This window comes from Rhinolophus ferrumequinum, chromosome 16 (assembly GCF_004115265.2).
Source record: "Rhinolophus ferrumequinum isolate MPI-CBG mRhiFer1 chromosome 16, mRhiFer1_v1.p, whole genome shotgun sequence".
NCBI lineage: Eukaryota > Metazoa > Chordata > Mammalia > Chiroptera > Rhinolophidae > Rhinolophus > Rhinolophus ferrumequinum.
Window position 1 is genome coordinate 11,967,137 of NC_046299.1, and position 21,455 is coordinate 11,988,591.

The 21,455-nt window shown below is 50.5% G+C and overlaps 1 protein-coding gene across 4 annotated transcripts in view; it reads left to right on the top strand.

Moving 5' to 3' along the window:
• HSPA12A (heat shock protein family A (Hsp70) member 12A) overlaps nt 1-21,455 on the top strand; it is a 141,794-nt gene that overhangs the window by 114,080 nt on the left and 6,259 nt on the right. For 3 of the 4 annotated variants that reach the window (XM_033130809.1, XM_033130807.1, XM_033130806.1), the window contains 7 exons: nt 1,005-1,191; nt 3,276-3,380; nt 7,775-7,891; nt 15,476-15,644; nt 19,211-19,297; nt 19,874-19,978; nt 20,664-20,922. In XM_033130809.1, the coding sequence (XP_032986700.1) occupies nt 1,005-1,191; nt 3,276-3,380; nt 7,775-7,891; nt 15,476-15,644; nt 19,211-19,297; nt 19,874-19,978; nt 20,664-20,922 (1,029 nt within the window). The remainder of the gene's footprint in view (nt 1-1,004; nt 1,192-3,275; nt 3,381-7,774; nt 7,892-15,475; nt 15,645-19,210; nt 19,298-19,873; nt 19,979-20,663; nt 20,923-21,455) is intronic. The other variant, XM_033130808.1, reaches the window with a different exon arrangement.

Consider the following 21,455-nt stretch of genomic DNA (forward strand, 5'->3'; position numbering starts at 1 on the left):
CTGAGGGGCTGCCTGCTCTGCCATCCCGCAAGATGGAAACCCTGCGTGGAAAAGAGCGTTATGAAAAGCTAGAATCAGTGTTTATCAGTGTCTCCATAATTGTTTTAAGAAATGTTGTTTCCAAGGGATAGTCATACCATGAAAGTTGGGGGGAAAAAAGGGTAAAAATAACTTCGAACTTGGTTGGGAGGAACCCTCACAAAACATTGGCAGCGTTCAGGGCCTCAGAGACGTTATCTTAGTTACTGTAGAGATTTTTGGAGGGAGATTCTACCTGAATTTTACTTCAGTCAGAACAGATGAACATAACCACGGTACAGAGTCTCGAAGTTATGCATGAGAAAGTTTAATTTTTTTGTATTTAAGTAGGAATGAAGGAATAAAACTCTGAAGGGAAAAACTCAGGCGGTTGGCTAACTGTAAATGTCAGTGTTAATAGTAATGGAAAGTCCCTTTGTGAAAGGTTGTGTGTGGAGCTTTCCCCTGGCCCAGGTACCCAGCGTCTGCTTGGGACGGCAATCAGCCCTAGGTCTTCGGCTCCATCCTGATGGAGCTTGGCTGGGAAACCTGCCAGGGATGATTCTAGACCCGTCTGCACAGCAAGTCCAGGTGGAGGCTGGCTCTCCATCTGGACTGTGCTGGTCTCCCTGATGCTTCCTGATGCAGCGTTGGGAGCAGGTTTGAGCACAGCCAGAGTGCAGCCACTTCCCCGGGTGGGCCAGGGAGAGAAGAGCACTCCCCTCACTCACTCTTCTCATTCACACACGTTCTCTAACTCACACGCTCATTTAGCGTTCCCGTACCCGCCCCTGCTTGCCCACCTCTGAGCAGCCCGCAGTGACCTTTCCTCCTTCAGCATCCAGCTGTCTGTCCTCCTTTCTCTCCTGGGCCCCGCATTCTTCCCTCTGCCCCACCAGTTGGTACCTCTGCCTTCTCTGACCCTGGAGCATTCCCCTGGGGTTTCGAAAGAAGGTCCCATAACCTCTGCCTTCCCTTGGTGACAGGCGATGGGAAGGAGGCGACCCTGGAGTGTCCAACCAGAAGACCCCCACCACAATCTTACTGACCCCCGAGAGGAAGTTCCACAGTTTTGGGTACGCCGCCAGGGACTTTTACCACGACCTGGATCCCAACGAGGCCAAGCAGTGGCTGTACCTGGAGAAGTTCAAGATGAAGCTGCACACCACTGGGGTGAGTGAGCCTTGGCCTGGCCCCACGTCCCCGTGTTGGAGAGCCAAGTGTCCTCCAGCCCAGGGGACCCACAGGTTTCTCCCAAGCAGTAATTCATGTCGGCTGAGTTTCATCTTACAACACTTTTTATGGCAAACGCGGCACTTTCTGATGTACACGTGGGCAGGGAGATGTTCAGAATAACAACTCGTTTACCTGGAAGCTGACCAATCAGAGTGGACGATGCCAGGAGATACCCCTTTAGTTGCTGGATTGTTAGGAGATTAGGGGATCCTGAAGGAGGGACTTAGGGGCTAGGGGGCCACTTGGGGAGTCAGGGCAGTGGCTATGAACTAATCAGTTTGGAAGTAACAACTCGCTAGTAATCCTCTGCAGTGTGTGCAGAAGGGGTAGTTTAAGAAACCAAGTGCCCAAGAATTGGAAACCCAACTCCCACAGCAGTTTTGCTCCCACCTTGCCAGTGTTCTGTGACATGTTCAGGTCGGTTGGGGCCCCTCCCCCAAGCTTCATGAAAAAGCCTGGGCTGTAGGATAGAATTTTTTCAATTGAAGCATTTTATCTCATCAATATCCTTAATTCTCAGTACTTGGAGATTCAGGATGGTGACAGGGTTTAAGATCATGTACTCTGGGGACAGACAGCCTGGGTGAAAATCCTGCCTCTGCCACCTTCATCGTACTTCATCCAAGTCCCTAACCTCCCCTGCCTTGTTTTGCCTTATTTGTGAGGTGGAGACACTGATAGTGCCTTCTTCATTGCGATGTTAGAAGGATTAAAGGAATCAAAATACACAAAGCTCTTAGAGCCAGGCTGCTACTTCGTAAGTGTGTGAATCTATCGCAGGCTCCTGTTATTATTGCTTTCATTTGTCTGCTGTTACGTGTTTGCAAGTGAGAAAACAAATGTCAGTGGGACACCCGGGGCCAGCACCCTGCCTTCGCAGGCCCGGTGCTGGTGGTGTGGTTGTCTCTCAGTGAAGCAGGCCAACTCCTGCCAGAAATGCATCCTTTCCATTTCACCCAATGGGATTCAGTGCTGAATTCAGCTTGTGCAGATGAAAGAACAGGGACTTTTTCCAATTTGAATTTTTAAGATTCCAAGCCTGTGGCTTCCTGGTGCACGGCCACCTTTCTGAGCCTGGGAGCCGCCGCCCAAAAGCTGGGGTTCCTTTGCTGAGCGCCAGGGGTGGGAGGCGGCTGGTTGGGAGGAGGGAGCTTGTGCGGTGGGTCCGGATGACTGACAGGCTCCATGAGGCTGGTCAGCAGCTCGGTGCCCCTTCACGCTCCAAAGGCAAAGCCTAATTACCTGGCCGGGATCAAGCTGGAGGCCCCACGGATTTTTTTGCCCCTTCGTGGTAATGAGCCTTTTGGTTTCAGGAGACTTGGGAGCTTTCGCTGCCCATCCCCACTCTGTGGGGACTTTTCTCATCATTTTTTAATGACTTCAGTCCACACAGCATCTCACAGAGCATCCTCCATCCGAGGACCGCACTCAGCAGCTGCTTTAGCTTGTGGTGGGGGAAGGGAGGCAGCGATGCTGGGCTCCCAGCAGATTAGGCAGCAAAAGCCTTAAAATAGGAGCTCTTCTATTCTGGTGACTCGGGTGGCAGCTCATTGGGGAACGAAAGCTTCACGTCTGTTTTGCGTCATGCATGTCAGTGAGCTCGCATGATTGTGTAGGTCTCCGTTGGGGGGGCTCCTGAGGGTGATCATGTGTGTCCGCGGGTGGAAACCGTATGTAGATTGCACTGGCAGTGGCGCCTGCTGCCTTTTCTCTCTTCCTGGGCTCTGTTACTGCCCTGAAACGTCGCTCCCAGAGGATCCAGGAGAGAGAGAGAAAAAGAGGGAGAGGGGAAGGAGGGGAAGTGGAGGTGGAGCTTAAGGGAACAGCCAGGGCTTCCTACACACTAAGGGCACAGTGCTGCCAGGCCTGTTTAGGGGGACTCACCATCCTGGTTTGCCCCTCAAACATCAGGAAACACAAATATGCAGCAGGTTTCTCAGAACTCCACGTAGCAGTTCCTAAAGCCAGAAGGCATGTCTCTCCTTCGTCTTCTCACTGTTTCATTCCTCTCCCCCTGCCAGGACCTCACCATGGATACAGACCTGACAGCAGCCAACGGCAAGAAAGTTAAAGCCCTAGAAATCTTTGTTTATGCCCTGCAGTACTTTAAGGAGCAGGCATTGAAGGTAGGACATGTGACCGTGCCTGTGGGTAGGGGGTATGTCCCTGCCAGCTAGGGGAGCAGGGACAGCGTGGAGGGAGAGTGTGTGGGCTGTGCGTTCAGAAAGCAGGGTTGCACCCTCCTGCACTGCTGGGGGGAATGGGAAATGGTGCAGCCACTGTGGAAAACAGACTGGCAGCTCCTCAAAAGCTTCAACACAGTTACCATATGACCCAGCAATTCCCAAGAGAAATAAAAACACCTATTCACACAAAAACTTGGCAGAGAATGTTGAGAGCAGCACTATTCTTAGTACCCGAAAAGCAGAAACAACCCACAGGCCTATCCGTGGATGAATGGGTAAGTAAAGGTGGTCCATTCATACCATGAAATATTACGCAGACATGAAAAGGAACGTCCTGCTGACACATGCTACAGCATGGATGAACCTTGAAAACATTATACTGAGTGAAAGAAGCCAGCCACTTAGTGGAAAGGCCACATAGTGTATGACTCCATTTATATCAAACGTCCAGAATAGACAACTCCATGGAGACAGAAAGTAGGTTAGGGGTTGCCAGGGGCGGGCTGGGCGACAGTGAGATGAGCACTGACTGCTAAAGGGTATGGGTGTCTTTTTAGGGCGATGAAACTTAGACGGTGGTGATGATTGCACACACCTGGGGAATATACTAAAATGCACTGTTGTATATTTTAAAAGGTGAGTTTTATGGTACATGAATCATATCTCAGTAAAAAAAAAAAAAAAAAAAAAAGAGAGAGAGGCAGGAGAAACACCTGTGTGATCTTGGGTGAGGTGCTCAATCTCTCCGGCACCCGCATTCCTAACCTGAAGACAGAGACAGGTAACTGGGCCTCGTGGGTCCGTCGTAGACATGAGTGCCTTCCTCAGGCCTGGCACAGAGGATCCTTGGCAAATGGTTGCTGCTGTCCCTCCTTCTTCCCCTGCTTCTCCATGCTCCCCGCCCTGACCCCATGGAAGAAGCTGACTGTGTCACTGAGCCCCGTTGGATTGTCCTTGGAAAGGTTTGTGCAATGATGGCCCAGAATGCGGAAAACGCCTAATTTCTAAGTGGAATATAGCTGTCACTCAGTGTCCCCTCCCATGGGAATGGTCATGAGGGGTGTAAATCAGATGATCGAAGGGCCGCATGTGTTGAGCTTTATGCAAAAAAAATTGGCAACTTTAGAAACATTTGAAGAAATGCATTTGAAGCATTAGAAGAAATTTAGTGAATTCTAGAAATGAATAGAAATAGGAATAGTAGAATAGAATAGAATAGAAATAGAGTAGAGAAATAGTGTTAGAGAGAGAAAAAGAAGTGAGAATGTAATACTGCTTTCATCCATCCAGGTACCTTTTTGGAGGGGAGTACTTTTGATGTGCCAGATCCTCTACAAGCTCTGGCAGTGTAGAAGTGAATATGGCATGAAGCAGTGTGCAGTCGGTGGGTGGCATTGTGCGGGGCCACTGGGAGTTCAGTGTTGGCAGCAGCAGGGAAGGCTCCCTGGAGGAGGTGATTGGGGGCCTCTGACAGGCACAGCTGGAAGGGCGGATGTTTCAAGCTGGTGGAAGGGCACAAGACCAGCTCAGGGGAAAGAAAACGTAACAAACAGCTGTGGGAAGCAGGCAGTTTGGGGTGGGAGAACGGCAAGGCTGGGGACACACCAGGGCTATGAGTGAGCTTGGGACATGATTGTCCAGAGCCCCCAATCCCAAGCTCGGGAACTTCTTGGGTAATGGGGAGCCATGAAAGGATTTCTAGCAGGAGAATGCCGTGGCCATAGGGAGAGTACTGTACGGAGATCACAGCGGTGCCGAGGACGCTGACTCAGACCCAGCAGCAGGTTTGGCCGAGGCCGAGGCCGAGGCCGAGGGCGAGGCCCTGAGCCTCAGGACATGGTGGGTTCATTTGGAAAACCTGAAAACCCAGAAGAAAGAGGGGGTGGGGAAGGGAATAAGTGGGTCTTGGGAAAAAATTCTACCAGAAAGGGAAAGGGGAGAGAACAGAAAGGAAGGAAGTAGGACGGAGACAGGAAGGCAGGAGCTTCACGAGGCCCATGGGGACCTGGAGAAGAGGAGAGTGCCATTGTTCCAGGCGGCAGCAAAGCAAAATAGGTGCCACACAGAGAGGTGGACGTCTGTCAGCCTGAAGAGCAAGTCCCAGAGGGACGGGCTCAGGGCCTGTCTGCCTGACCACAGGTGGCAAGTCTGAGAAAGCTGGAAGGAGCAGGGGGAGGCAGAGTATTTGGGGGGTGGGGGAAGGGTGGGCTCTGGCTTAAGACAAGGCGCTTTTGGGACTCTGGGAAAATTTAGGAGTTGAGAAAGTCCGTGACGCTGGAGCATGTTTCCAGTTGGCCAAGATGAAAGGAGTGAATAACCCATCTCAGAAGAGGGGGACGGGTGCTGAAAGTCAAGCAGAGGCGTGGATCATGGGTGGCTGTGAACTTGTCAGCTCAGCCAGAGGCTCCAGGAACCTGCTAGCACCTTCTCGCAGCAGGGAACAGGTGGAGAAATTCCATGAGGAAAACCTGTTTGAGGAGATTTATAGGAACAAGGCCTTTCACAACAGGGCAGGCTGGTATTTGAGGGACAGAAGGATTCAGAGAAGAGAACTGCGCGTTGGGCCAGAATAAGGTAAAATAGAGGATCTCAGAAGTCATATTCATGAAGGAAAGCAAGCGAAAGTGCCTGACACATGACAGGTTTAATTAATGTCAGGTTCGTTTCCCTTCCGAGCTGTTCTCTGTCCACTGGTGAACAGCTAGCTTATCTAAACAACTTTCCCAAGGAAACCCATCATTCAGGTTTCAAGCCTCTTCCTGTTTAAAGAGTTTAAAATAGCCTGGATGGTAATAGGCGTTGTGCTTAGAATCCTTCTGAATACATGCCACATGCTCACCTACTTTTAAAGCCCAGTGCACACCGGCAAGGAAGTAAAACATGATTTTAAAAAAGGAAAGTAAAAGGCTGTTTCATGTTGGCCCAGAGATTTTTTTTAAGAAAACTTTTTTTAAAAAAGTTTGCTGAATGTACTTAACATAACTGAACTGTATTCTTAAAAATGGTGGAGGTGGTAAATTTCATGTTCTGTGTCATGTATCACAAGTAAAAATGAAAATTTTTTTAAAAAGCAAGAAAGAAAAGTTCACTGATCAAAGAGGAAGTTAGTTCAGTGATAGGGTGGGTCCCAAGATAACTATTTGAAACAATAGGGAAAATGAAACAGCCGTCAGAAAAAAAAATCATAGCCTACGAGTGTTCATTAACCTGAACCGTGTCCCCAGAACCAACTCTGATGCAGAAGCACATTAGTGTATGTTTCTAGGTTTGATTTCAGGTTTGTGTGGTGACTGTGGCATTGGGGGAATAACGGGGAAGAGGGGGACGGGGAGAGAAGAAAGAACCAGCTTTTATTTATCGGAGATCTTCTCTGGGCCAGACCTTCCAAATGTGTTCTCATTTAATCTTGCCCCGAACGCACAGGTTAGTTTTATTCTCCCCATTTTACAGATGAGGATCCTGAATCAGAACTATCCTAGAAACATGTTTGGGCCTGGTAGAAACGTCTGAGGCTTCTGGCCATCCCATTTATCCACACGGTTTTTTTTTTTTAACCTTAACCAAAAATCAAGGGCAGCATGGCTCTTGCTTAGGTCATGTCATTCAGATCCTTCCTGTCCTGTCAGGAAAACTCCCCGGATGTGCTGGGCTTTCAGGGAGGTAAATGACCGTGACAACTCTGACAACAGCTGCCACCAGGATTACAGGGCCCTGCGCTGTTCTGGGTATGAGGCCACCTGGAACAATTTAGTTAAGACCTTGGCCTTTAGAGTCAAGGTAGACCTGGGTCTGGGTCCACATTTTGGTTCTGCCACTTTCTAGCTGTGCAATCATCAAAAAGAAGCTGAACGTACCTAAGGCTTAGTTTCTCATCTGTAGAAAAGGGCACAGTTCTAATCCCTTCCTAACAGGGTCCTGAGATGGATTCTTGGAGATGAGGTGTGCAGAATGCTTTCTTAGCAAGATTGATGCAGAGTAAGCTCTCAGTAAATGTAGCTCTCAGAAATGATCAATCCTCCCAACAACCCCATTGTACAGATAAGGACACTGAGGCCTGAGAGGTTGTCACTTACCTAAAGTCATATGACTAGGAAGTGGCCACAGGCCTCTGACGACCTGCCTGCCGTTCACCTGCAGTCAGTCAGTGAGTGAAAGCTGCTGGGAGCTCTCTGCTTGCTGAATATTCAGAAAACAGACCATTGCTCCTTAACGCTGGTAAGTTCAGTAGGCTGTGGAAATTAAGTAAGTTCACGGCCAAGAAGCCTGGATTCTCAGCAAAGCCACAGGAGGACCAGCTCTGTCCACTTGACCTGCTACACTTTCTTTGGCTTTAGGAGCTGAGTGACCAGGCCGGTTCGGAGTTTGAGAACTCTGATGTCAGATGGGTCATCACGGTACCTGCCATCTGGAAACAGCCTGCCAAGCAGTTCATGAGACAAGCTGCCTACCAGGTGAGTGTGGGGGTGGGAATAGACGGGGGCCCAGGATGCCCACGGTGGTGACTCGGGTGTCTCCCAGCATTTACAGGCTTCCTTAGGAGACATGGAGGGATCTCCCACAGGCAGGGGGACCAGGAGTCTTCTTATTCCTCAGCTTCCTCCTGGGGGAAGAACGGGGGTCAGACTGAGAAGGGGAGGGGCTGGGCTCCGTTTTCTTTCTGGCTTTATGCACCTCCAGGCCACGCTGCCACTGTGGAGTCCCTGGCACTAGGATTTCAAACTAGGGTTCAGAGACATTTCTCCGTGGGTGAATGGAATTGAGAACTTTAAGTAAAAGGCTTGGGAGACAAGAATATTTGAATAAGAAAGGAATAAAGACAAGGCCAATGGCTGTGAACCAGACAGATCAGCTTGCTGTGGAGGCTGAAACCTGCACGTATGCAGCTGGGAAATAAAGGAAACATGATTTTCCTCTGCACATTTCACTTGTGAACACACAGGAGAACCTATGGTCGCCCGAGAGAGGGGTGAGGGCTGTCACACCTGCATAGTGGCAGGCACCTGGATGAGAGCTGTGGTATGACTAAGGAGTACGTCAGCCATCACTGCACCTTGGAGACAGAGCATTCCAGGGCTGATGGCCAGCCCATCCCTCGTGGGCGCCTGGGAGTACCACTGATGCCACAAACCCTTATGGCCTCTAACCCTCACACTGTTTGCAGACAACCTGTGACACACGAGGCTTTCATGCAGGTCTGACTTCATGGCAAGAATGGCCGGCTGTACTGACCTGCTGTTCTGATCCCAGAACAGAGTCGGCTCCGGTGTACTTAATCCCCTGGGTTAATGAAAGCCCACTCTGGGGTCTGGGTCAACTTGCTGTGCTCTGAAAGTCAGTTTTCACAGCCGTCCACCTGAGCTGGGCTGGGGAAGGTCACCAAGGTAATAGATGTCCTTTTGCCGACTGCCATGCCTCTCGGGAGACAGCCAGCTTTCCCATACCTCTGACAGTGAGTTTCTGGCCACATGTATGAAACTTTCCTTTCAAAACACCCTCTGAATCCACCCTGAACACGAGAATATAGTAAACTGGCCATGGGCACACTGGTGTCACGAATTGTACGTGACGCTTGGGGCTTTACTCCAGGTGGCAGGTAGAGTTCAAGGAAGGGCAGTGTCCCCTCCCTCCACTCTCCCCCATTCCCTGCCTTCCCTCCCCTGCTCCAGACTGTCTCCTTGGCCCTCCCCGTCGTCTGTTCAGCGTGAGAATCTGGCTCAGTGTATGTATCTGCCAAAAATAGATCTGTTTTCATAGGGATGAAGGAAGAGGATGGAAGTTCCACAAAGAGGCGACTTCTTTAAAAAGAAAGGCACACAAATGCACTTCAGCTGTCCACAGAAGCCTTGGGCACCACGGAGCTTGGCCTTGGGCTCAGCCTTCAGGCAGTGTCCAAAGATGGGACACCAGGCACTGCTGTCTATAAGATAGCCCAGTGTTCTGAGATTTTCCCAGGAAGGCTACTCCAGATTTCATGGTTTTGACTCATATTTTCCAGCCCACAGGAAGACTTGGACAACAAATGTGTGACCCGGAAAAGGGTTAGTTCTTATTTTTAGCCTGAAAAAGAAAGAGGTTAGTGACCAGCAGATTGTCAGGGCTGTTGGAACTCTGGCTGGCTCTTCCGAGGACAGGGTCTCTGAGAGGGTAGGAGTCGGGGGCAGGGCCAGGGGGAGAGGTCCGTTAACACTGGGGCAGCTCAGGAGGAAGGAAACCAGGCAGAAGGGGGTGTGGTGTCCTCTGGGCTTTGGCGGAATCAAAATGGCACCTCAGAGGGTAGAAGGGTCAGCAGGTCCTGGGCAGGGCAGACGTGACCAGCATTTATGGATGTGGGGAATTTGCCTTCTGAAGCCCAGAGATATGCTACACATGGACCTGTCCTCTCGATGCCGGGTAGCTTTTGTCTAGTGCAGTGTTTATGAAGCTTAATTTTGGGCCATTTGTCATTCTGATTTGATACTTGTGTTCAGTTTACAGTCACTGAATGGATTTCAAGATAGCAGAGACCATTCAGTCATTCATTTGTTCATTAAACAAATCTGTGCTGGGGCCTTCTGTGTGACAGGACTTGTGGTATGTGCTGGATTCATGCCCTGTGCCCCCAAGATGGGCCCTGCTCGCAAACTGCTTGCAGCTGAGTGGTTCTCTGAAGGCTTTCCTGCTTCTGGGACAGGGGCAGAGGGCGTGTTAGGGGCATGCTTGCTTTGCCACACTCTCTGCGGTCTCTTCAGCCTGTCTTCTGGAAGATTCCTCATGACAAAATGGAAATGAAACTTGCTGCTCTGTGGCCAAAATTAGCATCTCTCCAACTCCCTCACCCCCCATTTGTTATACAGAATCAAAGTTGTGTATCTGTGATAGTTAATTTTATGTGTAAATATCAAGGGGTATCCAGATATTTAGTCAAACATTATTCTGAGTGTTGCTGGGAGGTGTTTTGCAATGAGATTGACGTTTAAATCAATTGACTGAATAAAGCAGATTGCGCTCCCTAAGGTGGGTGGGCCTCATCCAGTCAGTTGAAGGCCTGACTAGAGCAGAAGGCTGAACCTTCCTAGATGAGAAGGAATTCTTCCTGATTGCCGGCCTTCAAATTGGGACATCATTTTTTTTTTTTTGTCTACCTTTGGACTCACACTGAAACATCGGCTCTTCCTGGGTCTTGAGCCTGCCAGCAAAGGAACTATGTACTCGTATATACCATCATTGGCTATCCTGGCCCTCCAGCTTGCTGATTGCACATCTTCAGACTTGCCAGTCTCCATAATCACGTGAGCCAGTTCTTTATGATAGATCTCTTTCTATATATACATACATCCTACTGGTTTGGTTTCTCTGGAGAACCTTAAGGCAGAACACAAGCAAAAACCACAGTTCTTGGCCCAGACAGCTTTTGAGATCGGAGCGTGCCCACCAACCCTTTTCTCCAAAGTTTTGCTCATCAGCCTGGCTTCAGGCGGAACAGCCAGAAAGATGAAGTAGGATGGTTAGGGCAGCGGGGAAACTGGTCCCATCCCACCTGCATGCGGGCAAAAACGGAGCCCCTCCTTCCAGGCCTATCAGAGCTTCCCTGAACCCAAGTTCATAGCACGATCACGTGGGGGCTGAGCTTCTCCTTCCCCCAGCCTGGTGGAGGAGGGAGGGGCCTGGCTGCAGAGCAGGAGACGCGGCTCTGGGCAGCCTCGCCATGGGAGAAGCAGGCCTGGAGTGGATGGTTCTGGGGTTCTGCTCAGAGGCCAGTGAGAGCTGTAGCCTCATCTGTGAAACTCCAAAATCTCTGCTTGTTGAGTGCTTGTTGAAAAAGTAGGTCAAATCTCTGTCTTTTATAATTCACAGCGTCGGGGCCCCTTTAGCCCCTTGAAGAGCATTCAGTGAAAAGATGGTAGCAGAAAGAACCACTGCTCCCTCTTCTGAAGCCTTCGGAAAAGACCTAGAATGGGAGGTAGTTAGCCCACTGAGTTTTGAGAGCCTCACAAATAGGAAACAGTCCAGTTTCTTTCTAGAGGCATTTTGCCTAACATGTGTAACTCTTGTAGGTCCCAGAAATCTGTTAAATAAAAGATGTTCCCCTACATATGATTGATTTCATCTAACACCGACTTGTAGCTTGCATTTGCCTCCGTTTCGGAACAAACTACAGTGAAAAATAATCACACCAGGGGGTAGAGGGGGACGGCGGGAAGACCACCATCCCATGACTCCCAGAACCAGTGCAGCTGTAGTTCTTTGCAGTTGGACACCAGGCCAGCAGAGCACTCAGCCCGTCTGGTCATGTTTTGCAACTGTGAACTCAGTCCCTGGCGGCTTTTCCTAGCTGAGTGCAGGGCCAAGGAACAGAGAGTAGGCCACACTCACGTCCGTGGCCTCCCTGAAGTCACCTACCTGCTGCTGCTCCCCGGTGGGGCTCATGACCACAAAACAGCACTTTATAAAGCTACTACGATGGCGCTCCTGCTGCCCCAGATTCGCGGAGGAGTCAAGTGGGGTAGCACACTCTTGGTTCTGACACTTTCTGTAGAATCCCCAGGTCACGTCAGTAGAATGTTCGCTCTCAGTTCAGTTTTGCAGAGATGAGCGCCAGGGAATTGCAGAAGAAAGGCTGGCTGGAGGGATGCTTGATTCATTGATTCAGCAGCTACTCTCTGAGCACCTACTGTGTGCTTTGGGGCAAGAAGACCTGACTGCTGCCCTCAGAAAATACACCATCTTGTAGGAGAGGCCAGACACGTCCACATGGGCCCCAGCGGAGGGAGCACTCACATCGGCACAGGAGCCATGAGATCCTAGCTCCAGAGGCCCAGTTAGCAAAGCCGAGAGCCCCCTGTCTTCCGCTCCAGGTGACCCTGGCCTGATCCCAGACCCCCAGGTCTCCTGACAGCTACCAGGCAGAGGGCTTCTGCTGAGAAGACCACCAATGTTTATACAGAAATAAAGCTTACACTTCCAGGCACTGGAGCCTCCTGCTCAGAGAGAAAGCCAGCTGGGTTTGGGAGTCTGGCGGATGGTCTAGTATTTCCTCCTTTTCTTGGAGTCCACAGGCCTCCCTGGGACCCCTCCTGGCGGGGGGTGGAATCTGTACAGAGCCAGCTGCTTCCTCTTTCCTCTCTCCCTTAGCTGTTCACTGTGGCCTCCACGAGAGTTACAGGTGGGAACACAGCCCCTTGCTCTCTGGGGAGCTTGAAGGGCTGGCTCAAGCAAAATAGTGTGGTTTCTTTGTCCTGTGTCCCTCAGACGCTTCCCGGCCCTTCTCTCACCTCGCCTGTTCCTACCCTCTGGTTTGGGGTCCTCTTTACCTCCATTCCCCATTGTATCCTCTCCCGGGGGTCGTGGGGAACCCCTTTTGCCGTGGAGCTGAGGCCAGCCTGGCTGGGGACGGGCAGATGGAGGCCTTTCCTGAAGGTGCAGCCATGCTGTTCTGGCACTCAGGTCTTTGGGATGTGGGAGCACCCTGGTGGGGACCGGCGCAGTCACACACCAGGGACACTTGGGCACGTCCAGTTGTGTAATTTGACTCAAGGTTCTCTCTCCTCTTGACTCCTTGAGTTGAATTTTCCATGTAGATATATCGTCTAAATCCGGGATCCTGCATAGAATTTGAGGCAGGGTGTGGAGACGAATGGCATTTATTTTCGACTTTTTCTTCCCTCCCATCTGTCCCCCAGGGTCAGGCCCAGGCTCCCGTTGTCCTCGCTGGCCACGTGGGGGCCGCCTGGCAGGTTGACATCGCAGTGGGACATGATGACAGTAACGCACCTTTCGAGTGGGCAGCCCCTTTGCCTTTCCTCCTTTCCTCTGAATCCCTGGGTGCCACGCTGGCGCTCTGCTCACCCGACTTCTCCGCCCAAATTATTTTCCATTCTGAACTTGGAGGATAGTCTGGTACATCGAGGCCCCACTGTTTCTCGGTAGCTAGTCTTTCCTTCTTCCTCACCTCATAATGTGGAAGCCGGGCCCGGTGGCTTCTGTTTCAGGCGGTCTGCGGTTCATTTTGGATTTCTTCTTCTGGGATCCTGGGGACTAAGGTTCAGCGATCTCAACATACCTGGCGGCACTTTAGGTGTATAACCCTGACCTGTTGGGGTGGGTGCTGTAACCTCAGCTGTCTTTGTGCCGGGGGTGTCTAATGTGATCCTGTGAGAAAGTGAGCCTGGGGGTGGGGGCTTTTAATCTCTTAAATAGGGAGTAGTGGGAAATTCTGTCATGCATCTGTGGCACTGGCCTGTTGACCCATGCCAGTGAAGGGCAGACCCTGCCTCTTCAACCTGGGGACCAAGCTAATGGGCATAGGCGCTGCCCACGTGGCCGGCCACAGTCGCAGGTACAAGGTAATAAGGAGGTAGGTTTCCTCTGGATGGGGCAGTTCTGTCCAGTTCTGTAAGGTCAGTCTTCCAGAAGAGGTTCTCCCACGTGCTGTGAGTCATTCAGGACTGGCAAAGTGGAGGTTGTCAGTCACCTACCTGCTGATTGATGGTATCTCAAGAGGACATAACTAACCTGTTCATTTGGGGTACGGTTATTTCAGAGAACTTGAGGCTGAACGTATGGGCAGTGGGTCAGGATTGGTTGCTGTCCCAGAGTAAATGGGTATCATGCCTTTAAGCCAGTCGAGGGGGGAGCATTAGAGGCACTGGGGAGTTTTGTCCAAGTCTGATGGCCTGGCCCCACCACAGTAACAAGTCACTCCGAGCAGGATTGCTGAGAATCAAGTAAAGAGCTGGTCAGCAAGGTGCGAGACCAAGGCCTGCGCCAGCTGTGCCACGTAGGGTTGGATATCTTTGAGCCTAAGACTGTCTGGTTTTAGCACTGAAAGCCTTGTATTCCAGGAAACCCGGGGCAGTTGGTCACCCTACATCCCTGAGCCTTGGTTTCTTTCTGCATGAAGTAGTTCGACAAAAGGTCCTTTGCATCTCTAATATTCTAACCTGAACCCCCTCCCCTCCTTGCCCAATAATTGAACCTTCTAAGCCCCTCTCACTCGTGACTGTAGGCTGGCTCTGCCTGGTGAGAGGTCATTGTGCGCGTGGGACATTAGGTGGACCATCCATCCATCCATGGTCTACAGGATGAGTTCACCAAACCTCATGAGCCTGGTGGAGAGCTGGGGGTGGCACGAGGACGGCATCCTGAGGTTCCCTAGGAAATGGGAACAAAAACAACAAGCCCTGCGGTGACAGGAACGAAGCGTGCTTCTGTTCTCCATCATGCTGGCAGGCAGGGACACCCCATGGGCTTCAACAGCTTCAACCAGCAAGTGAGACCTGGTGCCCCAGTTCAAGGCCAGGAGAGGTGGGCAGGGACCTGGTAGAGGCCATGCCAGGCCCTTTTCTCTGAGCACCCTCAGAAGGGTGGTCCCAGGGGCTCCCGGGCTGGCCCTTCTTAAGGTCTGGAAGGGACTGTGGCTGGAACAAGCCAGATGTCACAGAGCAGAAGCATTGAAAGGGATATTTAAAGGAATAAAGGCTTTGAAAAAGATACCTGCCAGCTGCTTTTCCCCCCACGTTCCAGGAGGGGCTATCTCCTGGAGCCCTGGAGCCCTCCTGCTCAGAGTCCCATACTGCAAAGGCAGATGCTCGCCTGGCTGAGATCCAGCGATGGGCCACTTGTTTCCTAGGCCACCAAAGACGGGGGCTTGCTGTGACTTGGTCAGACTGCTTGGCCTATTATAACCAAAAACAGACCATCTGCCTTCCCTCCTGTAACGGTTTTCCAAATTTTGGGGGCCTTCTCCTCATGCTTCTCAGTTCTAGGATAAGAGACCCCAAGTGCTAGAGGGAGGCCCCGTGGCCCCGGGAACTTGGCATTTCCCAAGGGTGCTTACCCAGTTTTCTTTGGCCGTTCTGCGGTGTTTGGGTACCTGGCTTGGGGCCCGGCACCTGATCACCCCGGATTTTAAGCTCTGCAGAGGCCTGTGGAGGGAGTTTCCCTGACAAGCGGAGCATGAGTGTCGCTTCACTGGGGGTGGCAGACCCAGGTGTGGGGGTCCTTGGAGAGGTCCCAGCCGGGGAACCCTGGTCCCAGCCTCTGTTTCTTTCTCCCAGGCAGGCCTAGCCTCCCCTGAGAACTCGGAGCAGCTCATCATTGCCTTGGAGCCGGAGGCGGCCTCCATCTACTGCCGGAAGCTGCGACTGTACCAGATGATTGAACTGAGCAAGGCCGCGGTCAATGGGTACAGCTCCAGTGACACAGTAGGAGCTGGGTTTGCACAGGGTACCTCTGCTCTCTCTCTCCCCCTCCCTGCTCTCTCCCCTCCTGCCCCCTGCATGTCTCTCAGCCTCTGATTATTTAAAGGCACTTTGTGCTGCAATGAAGAATCCAGATACTCCCGGAGAGGTGGGTTCTAAGGACCTCTGGGCTCAGACCCCCTACCTGGCCCCTCCAAGGACCCTCGTAATCTCAGCAGTGGGTACCCTGGTTCATCCCCCCACCCACGTGCCTTAGGAGGGGGCAGGGTGCTTCTCTCCAAAAACCTGAGGGGGGCCTGAGAGCAGTTCTTGGCTTTGCATTTTACTAAGCTCTTAATCTTTCTTGTCTGTTAACTGATTCTTAATCTAATCCCATTTGCCTGTTATTAATTCTTCCATTAAGGCCGTTGGTTTATTACTGACTCACTCATTAGGGCCGCTTCATGTGTGATGAGCTCATTATGTGTCTTAGTCATAAACCTGGCGAGAGTTTAAACTACAGATGAGAAGGGCTGACTTTTCCTGACTTGGATGATGTGGGAAGGGGTACCTACCCAGGGAGGGACACCCAGGATGGGGATTTTAGGGAAATTTTTCTCATGTCTCATATATACCTGTTTGCAAGTTGGTTACAATCTTGGTCTCCAGAACTGTTTTCCCCAGTATCCAGGGCTCTGTGGGTCTGTCTAGGGCCACGCAGTTTGCAGACACCCTAGGTTAGGGTCAGACCTACCAATGTGAGTGAACTTGGAAGCTAATCAGAGTGCTGTGGAGGTGGCGCTGTGCACAGCAGCTCTGGGCTCTGTCCCCAGTGAGGGCCTCGAGGGCAGAAAGCCACCCACCTCCCATGCCCACCCCCACCCTGCCCTGGAGGACCCAAGCTGAGGACGGGGAGAGAGATGACTAGCGAGAACTGTCGCAGGTTGTTCCCCCCACAGCCTTGTCCCCAAGTTTTCCTTGGTCCCCATACCCGAGGCCCTGGGCCCGGGCTTACCCTTACCGGGCACTCATTGCTGGTACTGGGCCATCGCCTCCGCACCTCTCCTTCTCAGGCCACCGCTCCGTGCTTTCAACCCAAGATCGCAGAGTCTGAACCTCAGCCACAAGACGGGCGCAAAGTTCATTTGTCACCGGGCTGCCGCCAGGGCTATGTGTTAGCTCCTCAGATCTGATTCACTCCGGAATTGATGGAAACAGGCTTCCCTTGAAATCTGAGGGCTTGGTTTGCCTTTTACTAGCCATGCTCGGCCTTCCCAGCGCGTGCTGAGCGAGGCTAGCCCTACTACTTAACAATCAAATGCACTGACGTTTTCAATACTCGGGATGACATTTATTTAAATTTCCATCTTCACTGTTTTCATTGGAAAAAAGAGGAATGACTGGGTTTTACATCTTACATGTGGCTCTTACTCCGTTGTTCATAAAGAGAAATTCGTAAGAACGAGCTAATTCTAGTCGCTCTTCTTACAGCTTCCTAAGTATGACACAGAGCGGGAAACTCTGGTTTTGAATGCTTGCCTTCCCCGAGAGCTCAGTTTTTGGTCTCCTTTTCTTCCATAGGTCTTGTCTACCCCCACACTGCTACGTGGCTTGTTCTGTGCCTCGTGGACTTTGCTGGTGTCTCATGAGCTCAGAGGGGCTTTAGGGATTTTTAAATCCTCAAACCCCAGTACCCCTCAGGGGCAGGGGTTCTGTCTCAGCCTTGCTTTGCAGTTAGAACCTCAGTCCCAGGAGAGGGTGCTGTCTGGGGAGGCCTGGCAGAGCACTTAATCGGGAGTGCCCGGGATGGCATTGATGCCCCGAGACACCCCCACCTCCCAGGTCACCCCCTGCCCCTGACGCTCCTTCATGATGGACGCCCAGTGGGCCCCATGGAGGAGAACGGAGCTGGCGTCTTCCCCTAACTCCACAGGGTTTGCTGTCGATATTTTCTTTTTTATGCCAAAAGGATTTAATGAGATCAGTAAAGGATACATTTTTCACACTGTTGGACTTAATTTGCCTGAAAAGTGGGATAATTTTTTGAGAGCTCAGAACATGTTTTATTAGCTTCGCTTGGCCGTGTTTTTATGAACACCATTTTGTTAGTCATCTAGATTGTTTCAGAAAATCAAATGCCCACTACAGGATCTGTAATATAAATTTGTCTAGAGCCTATGCTGGGAACAGGAGAGAAGCGCTGAGTTTGGAGTTCCCTCCCAGGCCTGCAGGCACTTTGTAATCAGGGGACCTCTCCACCATAAACCAGGGCTCGAGGAACTTAGAGCTGGCTGGGTGTTCGCCATTCTAATCCCCAGAGACGGTGTTGTTTTGCAAACACTGCTCCTTGCTGAAAAAAGCTAAAGGGTCAAGGGTCCCTTATTGGATAAACAGCAAGAGATGGATTTGGAGAGCAATTCAAAGTTAGCAGCACCCACTTAGGGACTAAAATTGGTGGGTAGCCAGGTTGTGGGATGGGTGGACAGAGCCCACATAGAATTTACCCATAGAATCGGTGGTTGCTCCAAATCGGGCATGGTAGTGATCATTTGTTGGGTGCCAGGTCTGACACTTGGTGTTTTACCTTCATTATCAGCCTACTGTGAGCCAGGTGTCATACAGGGTGCTGAAGACAAATGAGAGAACCAGTCCCTTCTCTGCCTGTGAGAAACCAAGTATCGCCAAGTATATTGTCAAGTAGTATTATCCCCATTGAATGGATGAGGCAACTGAGGCCCAGAAGGATTAAGTGATTTGCCCAAGTTTCCACCTGGGCTGTGCCCTACTGCTTCCCAGGTAGCCTCTCAGAGCAACTTCCCCATTTCTTAACATTCACATTCTGCTTTTTCAGACTTCACTGTAAATTGTTAAATCTCTGAGAGCACGAGGGTCCATGGTCGGAGTTAATTTCAGGCTGCAAGACAATATGGGAACAGCAAGTCCCTTAACCTCCCTGACTTGGTTTCCTCGTCTGAAACTTAGGGCCGTGTCCGCCTCACAGGGGTATGAAATACCCAACGCTGGGCACCACAGCCAGGTTGACACACAGTGTTCAGGAAAAGGGTGGGTTTGGAGCTGCCACCTTGTGGCTAAAGTGCCACCTTGTGGCTGAAGATCATATTGGCTTCAACAAGGTCAGGAAATGGCTCCAGTTTATCCAGGACCCAGATTAGGAAAACATACTCCACATTCCTTGTATCAAAGTCCCTTGATGTGAAATTATTTAACTAAGCACACTGAAGGCTGCTTGGCAGACCGCTTCCTCCCTGGGACAACCAAGCCAGCAAACTGGCCGCTGTTATTAACCCATTCCCCCAAAATGTCGCTGGTGGAAGGGACGCTCATCCAGGTGAACTTTTTTTCAGCAGGGCCCAGGCCAAAGCTGCCACGCAGATGAATAGATGGAGGCCGGTGGAAACAGCTCCTTGCTCTGGAAGAGCCGGCTTTGTAATTCCTGATGTTGTATTTGTATTCATGTAATCATTTTGATCGTGTTTCACTAAATGTTCTGTCCCTAAATTTCCTCATGCCGTCACTTCCGCTGACTTCAGACGACTGCCTGCTTTTTCATGCTTTCTCACCCATCATCATTTTCTTTCTGTCGGCCACTAGCTAAGGAACACATACGGCGTAATCGGCAGAGTCGGACTTTTTTGGTGGAGAATGTCATAGGAGAGATCTGGTCCGAGCTGGAGGAAGGTAGCGTCCTTGAATGTCCTTTTGCCCTTGCCGGATTATTTTTTGTCTATGTGTTGCTGGCAAAAATGCGTTTCTATCTGTTCCTTTTGCACTTTTGGAAAACGTTCAAAATCACCTGGTTTTAAAGACCACTCACCCTGGGAGAGCTCTCTTTGGAGCTGTAATTTTGCATGTTATAAAACCATACAGACTCTTCAGAAGAAAGGTAGGGATTGGAACTCACCAGTTCCAGAGTACGTCTTCTGTTAAACAGCAGGTCATCTTACGGCACTTTTTACTTGGCAAGAACTTGGCCACTTGGATGTGCCGGGTATGCAGCGGCGTGTGACATGAATGCTTTAGTTTGAAAGATTCATGCATCTGTGTTCTTTATCATTCATGCTAACCGTCGCTCCTGGCAGACATGAGTAACTCTCTTTAGTCATGAGTAACTCTCTGTGCTGCTCAATAATACAATCATTGTACTAACGAGAAGTGTGGGTGGTGCTTAGCTGGGTACAGCAAGTCATACCCACCAGCTTGTTTCAGGACAGGTAGACAAGTGGTTTATGTAAAGGATGGCTGTTTTTATACCAGGTGACAAGTATGTGGTTGTGGACAGTGGCGGTGGCACCGTAGACCTGACAGTCCATCAGATACGGTTACCGGAGGGACACCTCAAAGAACTGTATAAAGCAACAGGTGAGCCCCTGCATGGCTGATGTTCTATCTGAGCCGTTTCACTCATTTCCGATTTCTCTCCGCATTTCATTCGCTCCATGCCACAAGCATGTGGGATTATAGGTGGGAGAGGGCACTGAGGCCTATTTGAAATTTGAAAACGAAATGCAGTGAAGTGTTCTTTAAAATACAAACCACTGTAACTTGGGTTTTGGCATAATAAAGTGAGCCTGTTACAGATCCTGGCCAAGGGAGTCTGCTTTTGAAAGTTCTGGAAGGATGTGACTGAAACCTGATGCCACCTATGATATAGTGCTTTCTAGGGATGTCCCAGGACACCTGGTCTTGGATCAAGATCGCCAAACCAGAGAACAGGCTCTTTTGCTTGGTGGGGGTGGGGTTCATGAGTCTTAGGATTTCTTGGGTGAGAATACCACAACGTTCCTAGTTAATTAATGTTCTGATTTTATTTAAATGTAATTGATCTTAAACAGATTTTGGACGAGTGATTTCTGTACGAAATAAGTTTCTCCATGAGGAATGAGAAGACCCTAAGTAAAAACACAGCTGTGGTCTGCTTGCTCAGGGAGGGTCCAAGTTTGTGCTTTGTGTTTCAGAGACGTGCACAGGGCAAGCTGTTTCTCAGACTTTGGATTCAGTTTCTCAGGGTTTTTAAACACGGCGGGCGCCCATTTTGTTCACCCAGGTGGACCCTATGGATCCCTAGGAGTAGATTATGAATTTGAAAAACTTCTGTGTAAAATATTCGGAGAGGATTTTATCGAACAATTCAAAATCAAGCGTCCCGCGGCCTGGGTTGACTTAATGATTGCGTTTGAGTCTCGCAAAAGGGCGGCTGCCCCGGACCGAACTAACCCGCTGAACATCACCCTGCCCTTCTCCTTCATCGACTACTACAAGAAGTTCCGCGGGCACAGTGTGGAGCACGCCCTGAGGAAGAGCAAGTGAGTCGACCTTGCCTCTGGCTCAGGACTCCGGGCTGTGGAGTAGAGAGAAACTACTCCTCAGTGTCTGGTTGCCCTGAAGTGCACTTCTTATAGCAAAGACAGGACAAATGCTTGGTTTTTCCTTCTGTGTATAAGCTTGTTTTGTTTAAAAAATCATTGATTTCATAGCATCCTTCAAAGTGACAAATGAATTTTTTTTCTTTTTCTGTTTTCCTTTTGCGGGGGCACGAGGGGAGTATCGTTAAGAATTCATGGATTATAAAAAGCACATTGGGTGTATTTTAAACCATGGCATTATAGCCTTCGTGAGGTTCAAATTGTCCCATGTTGGTCGTATGGCTCCTGAGTCCCGTGGACTTGGCCTTTGGTCTCGAATGGCCTTAGCTTCCTAGTCAGTGAACATGCTCCTGCCGCGTCTCGCACATTGCCTGCCCAGATCGTCAGTCATCCGTTTCTCTAAGAAGCCCTCCCTGGTTCCTTTTAGTGGGACACAAAGTCGATTTGACTCCAGGTCTTCATGTCCTTGGAGT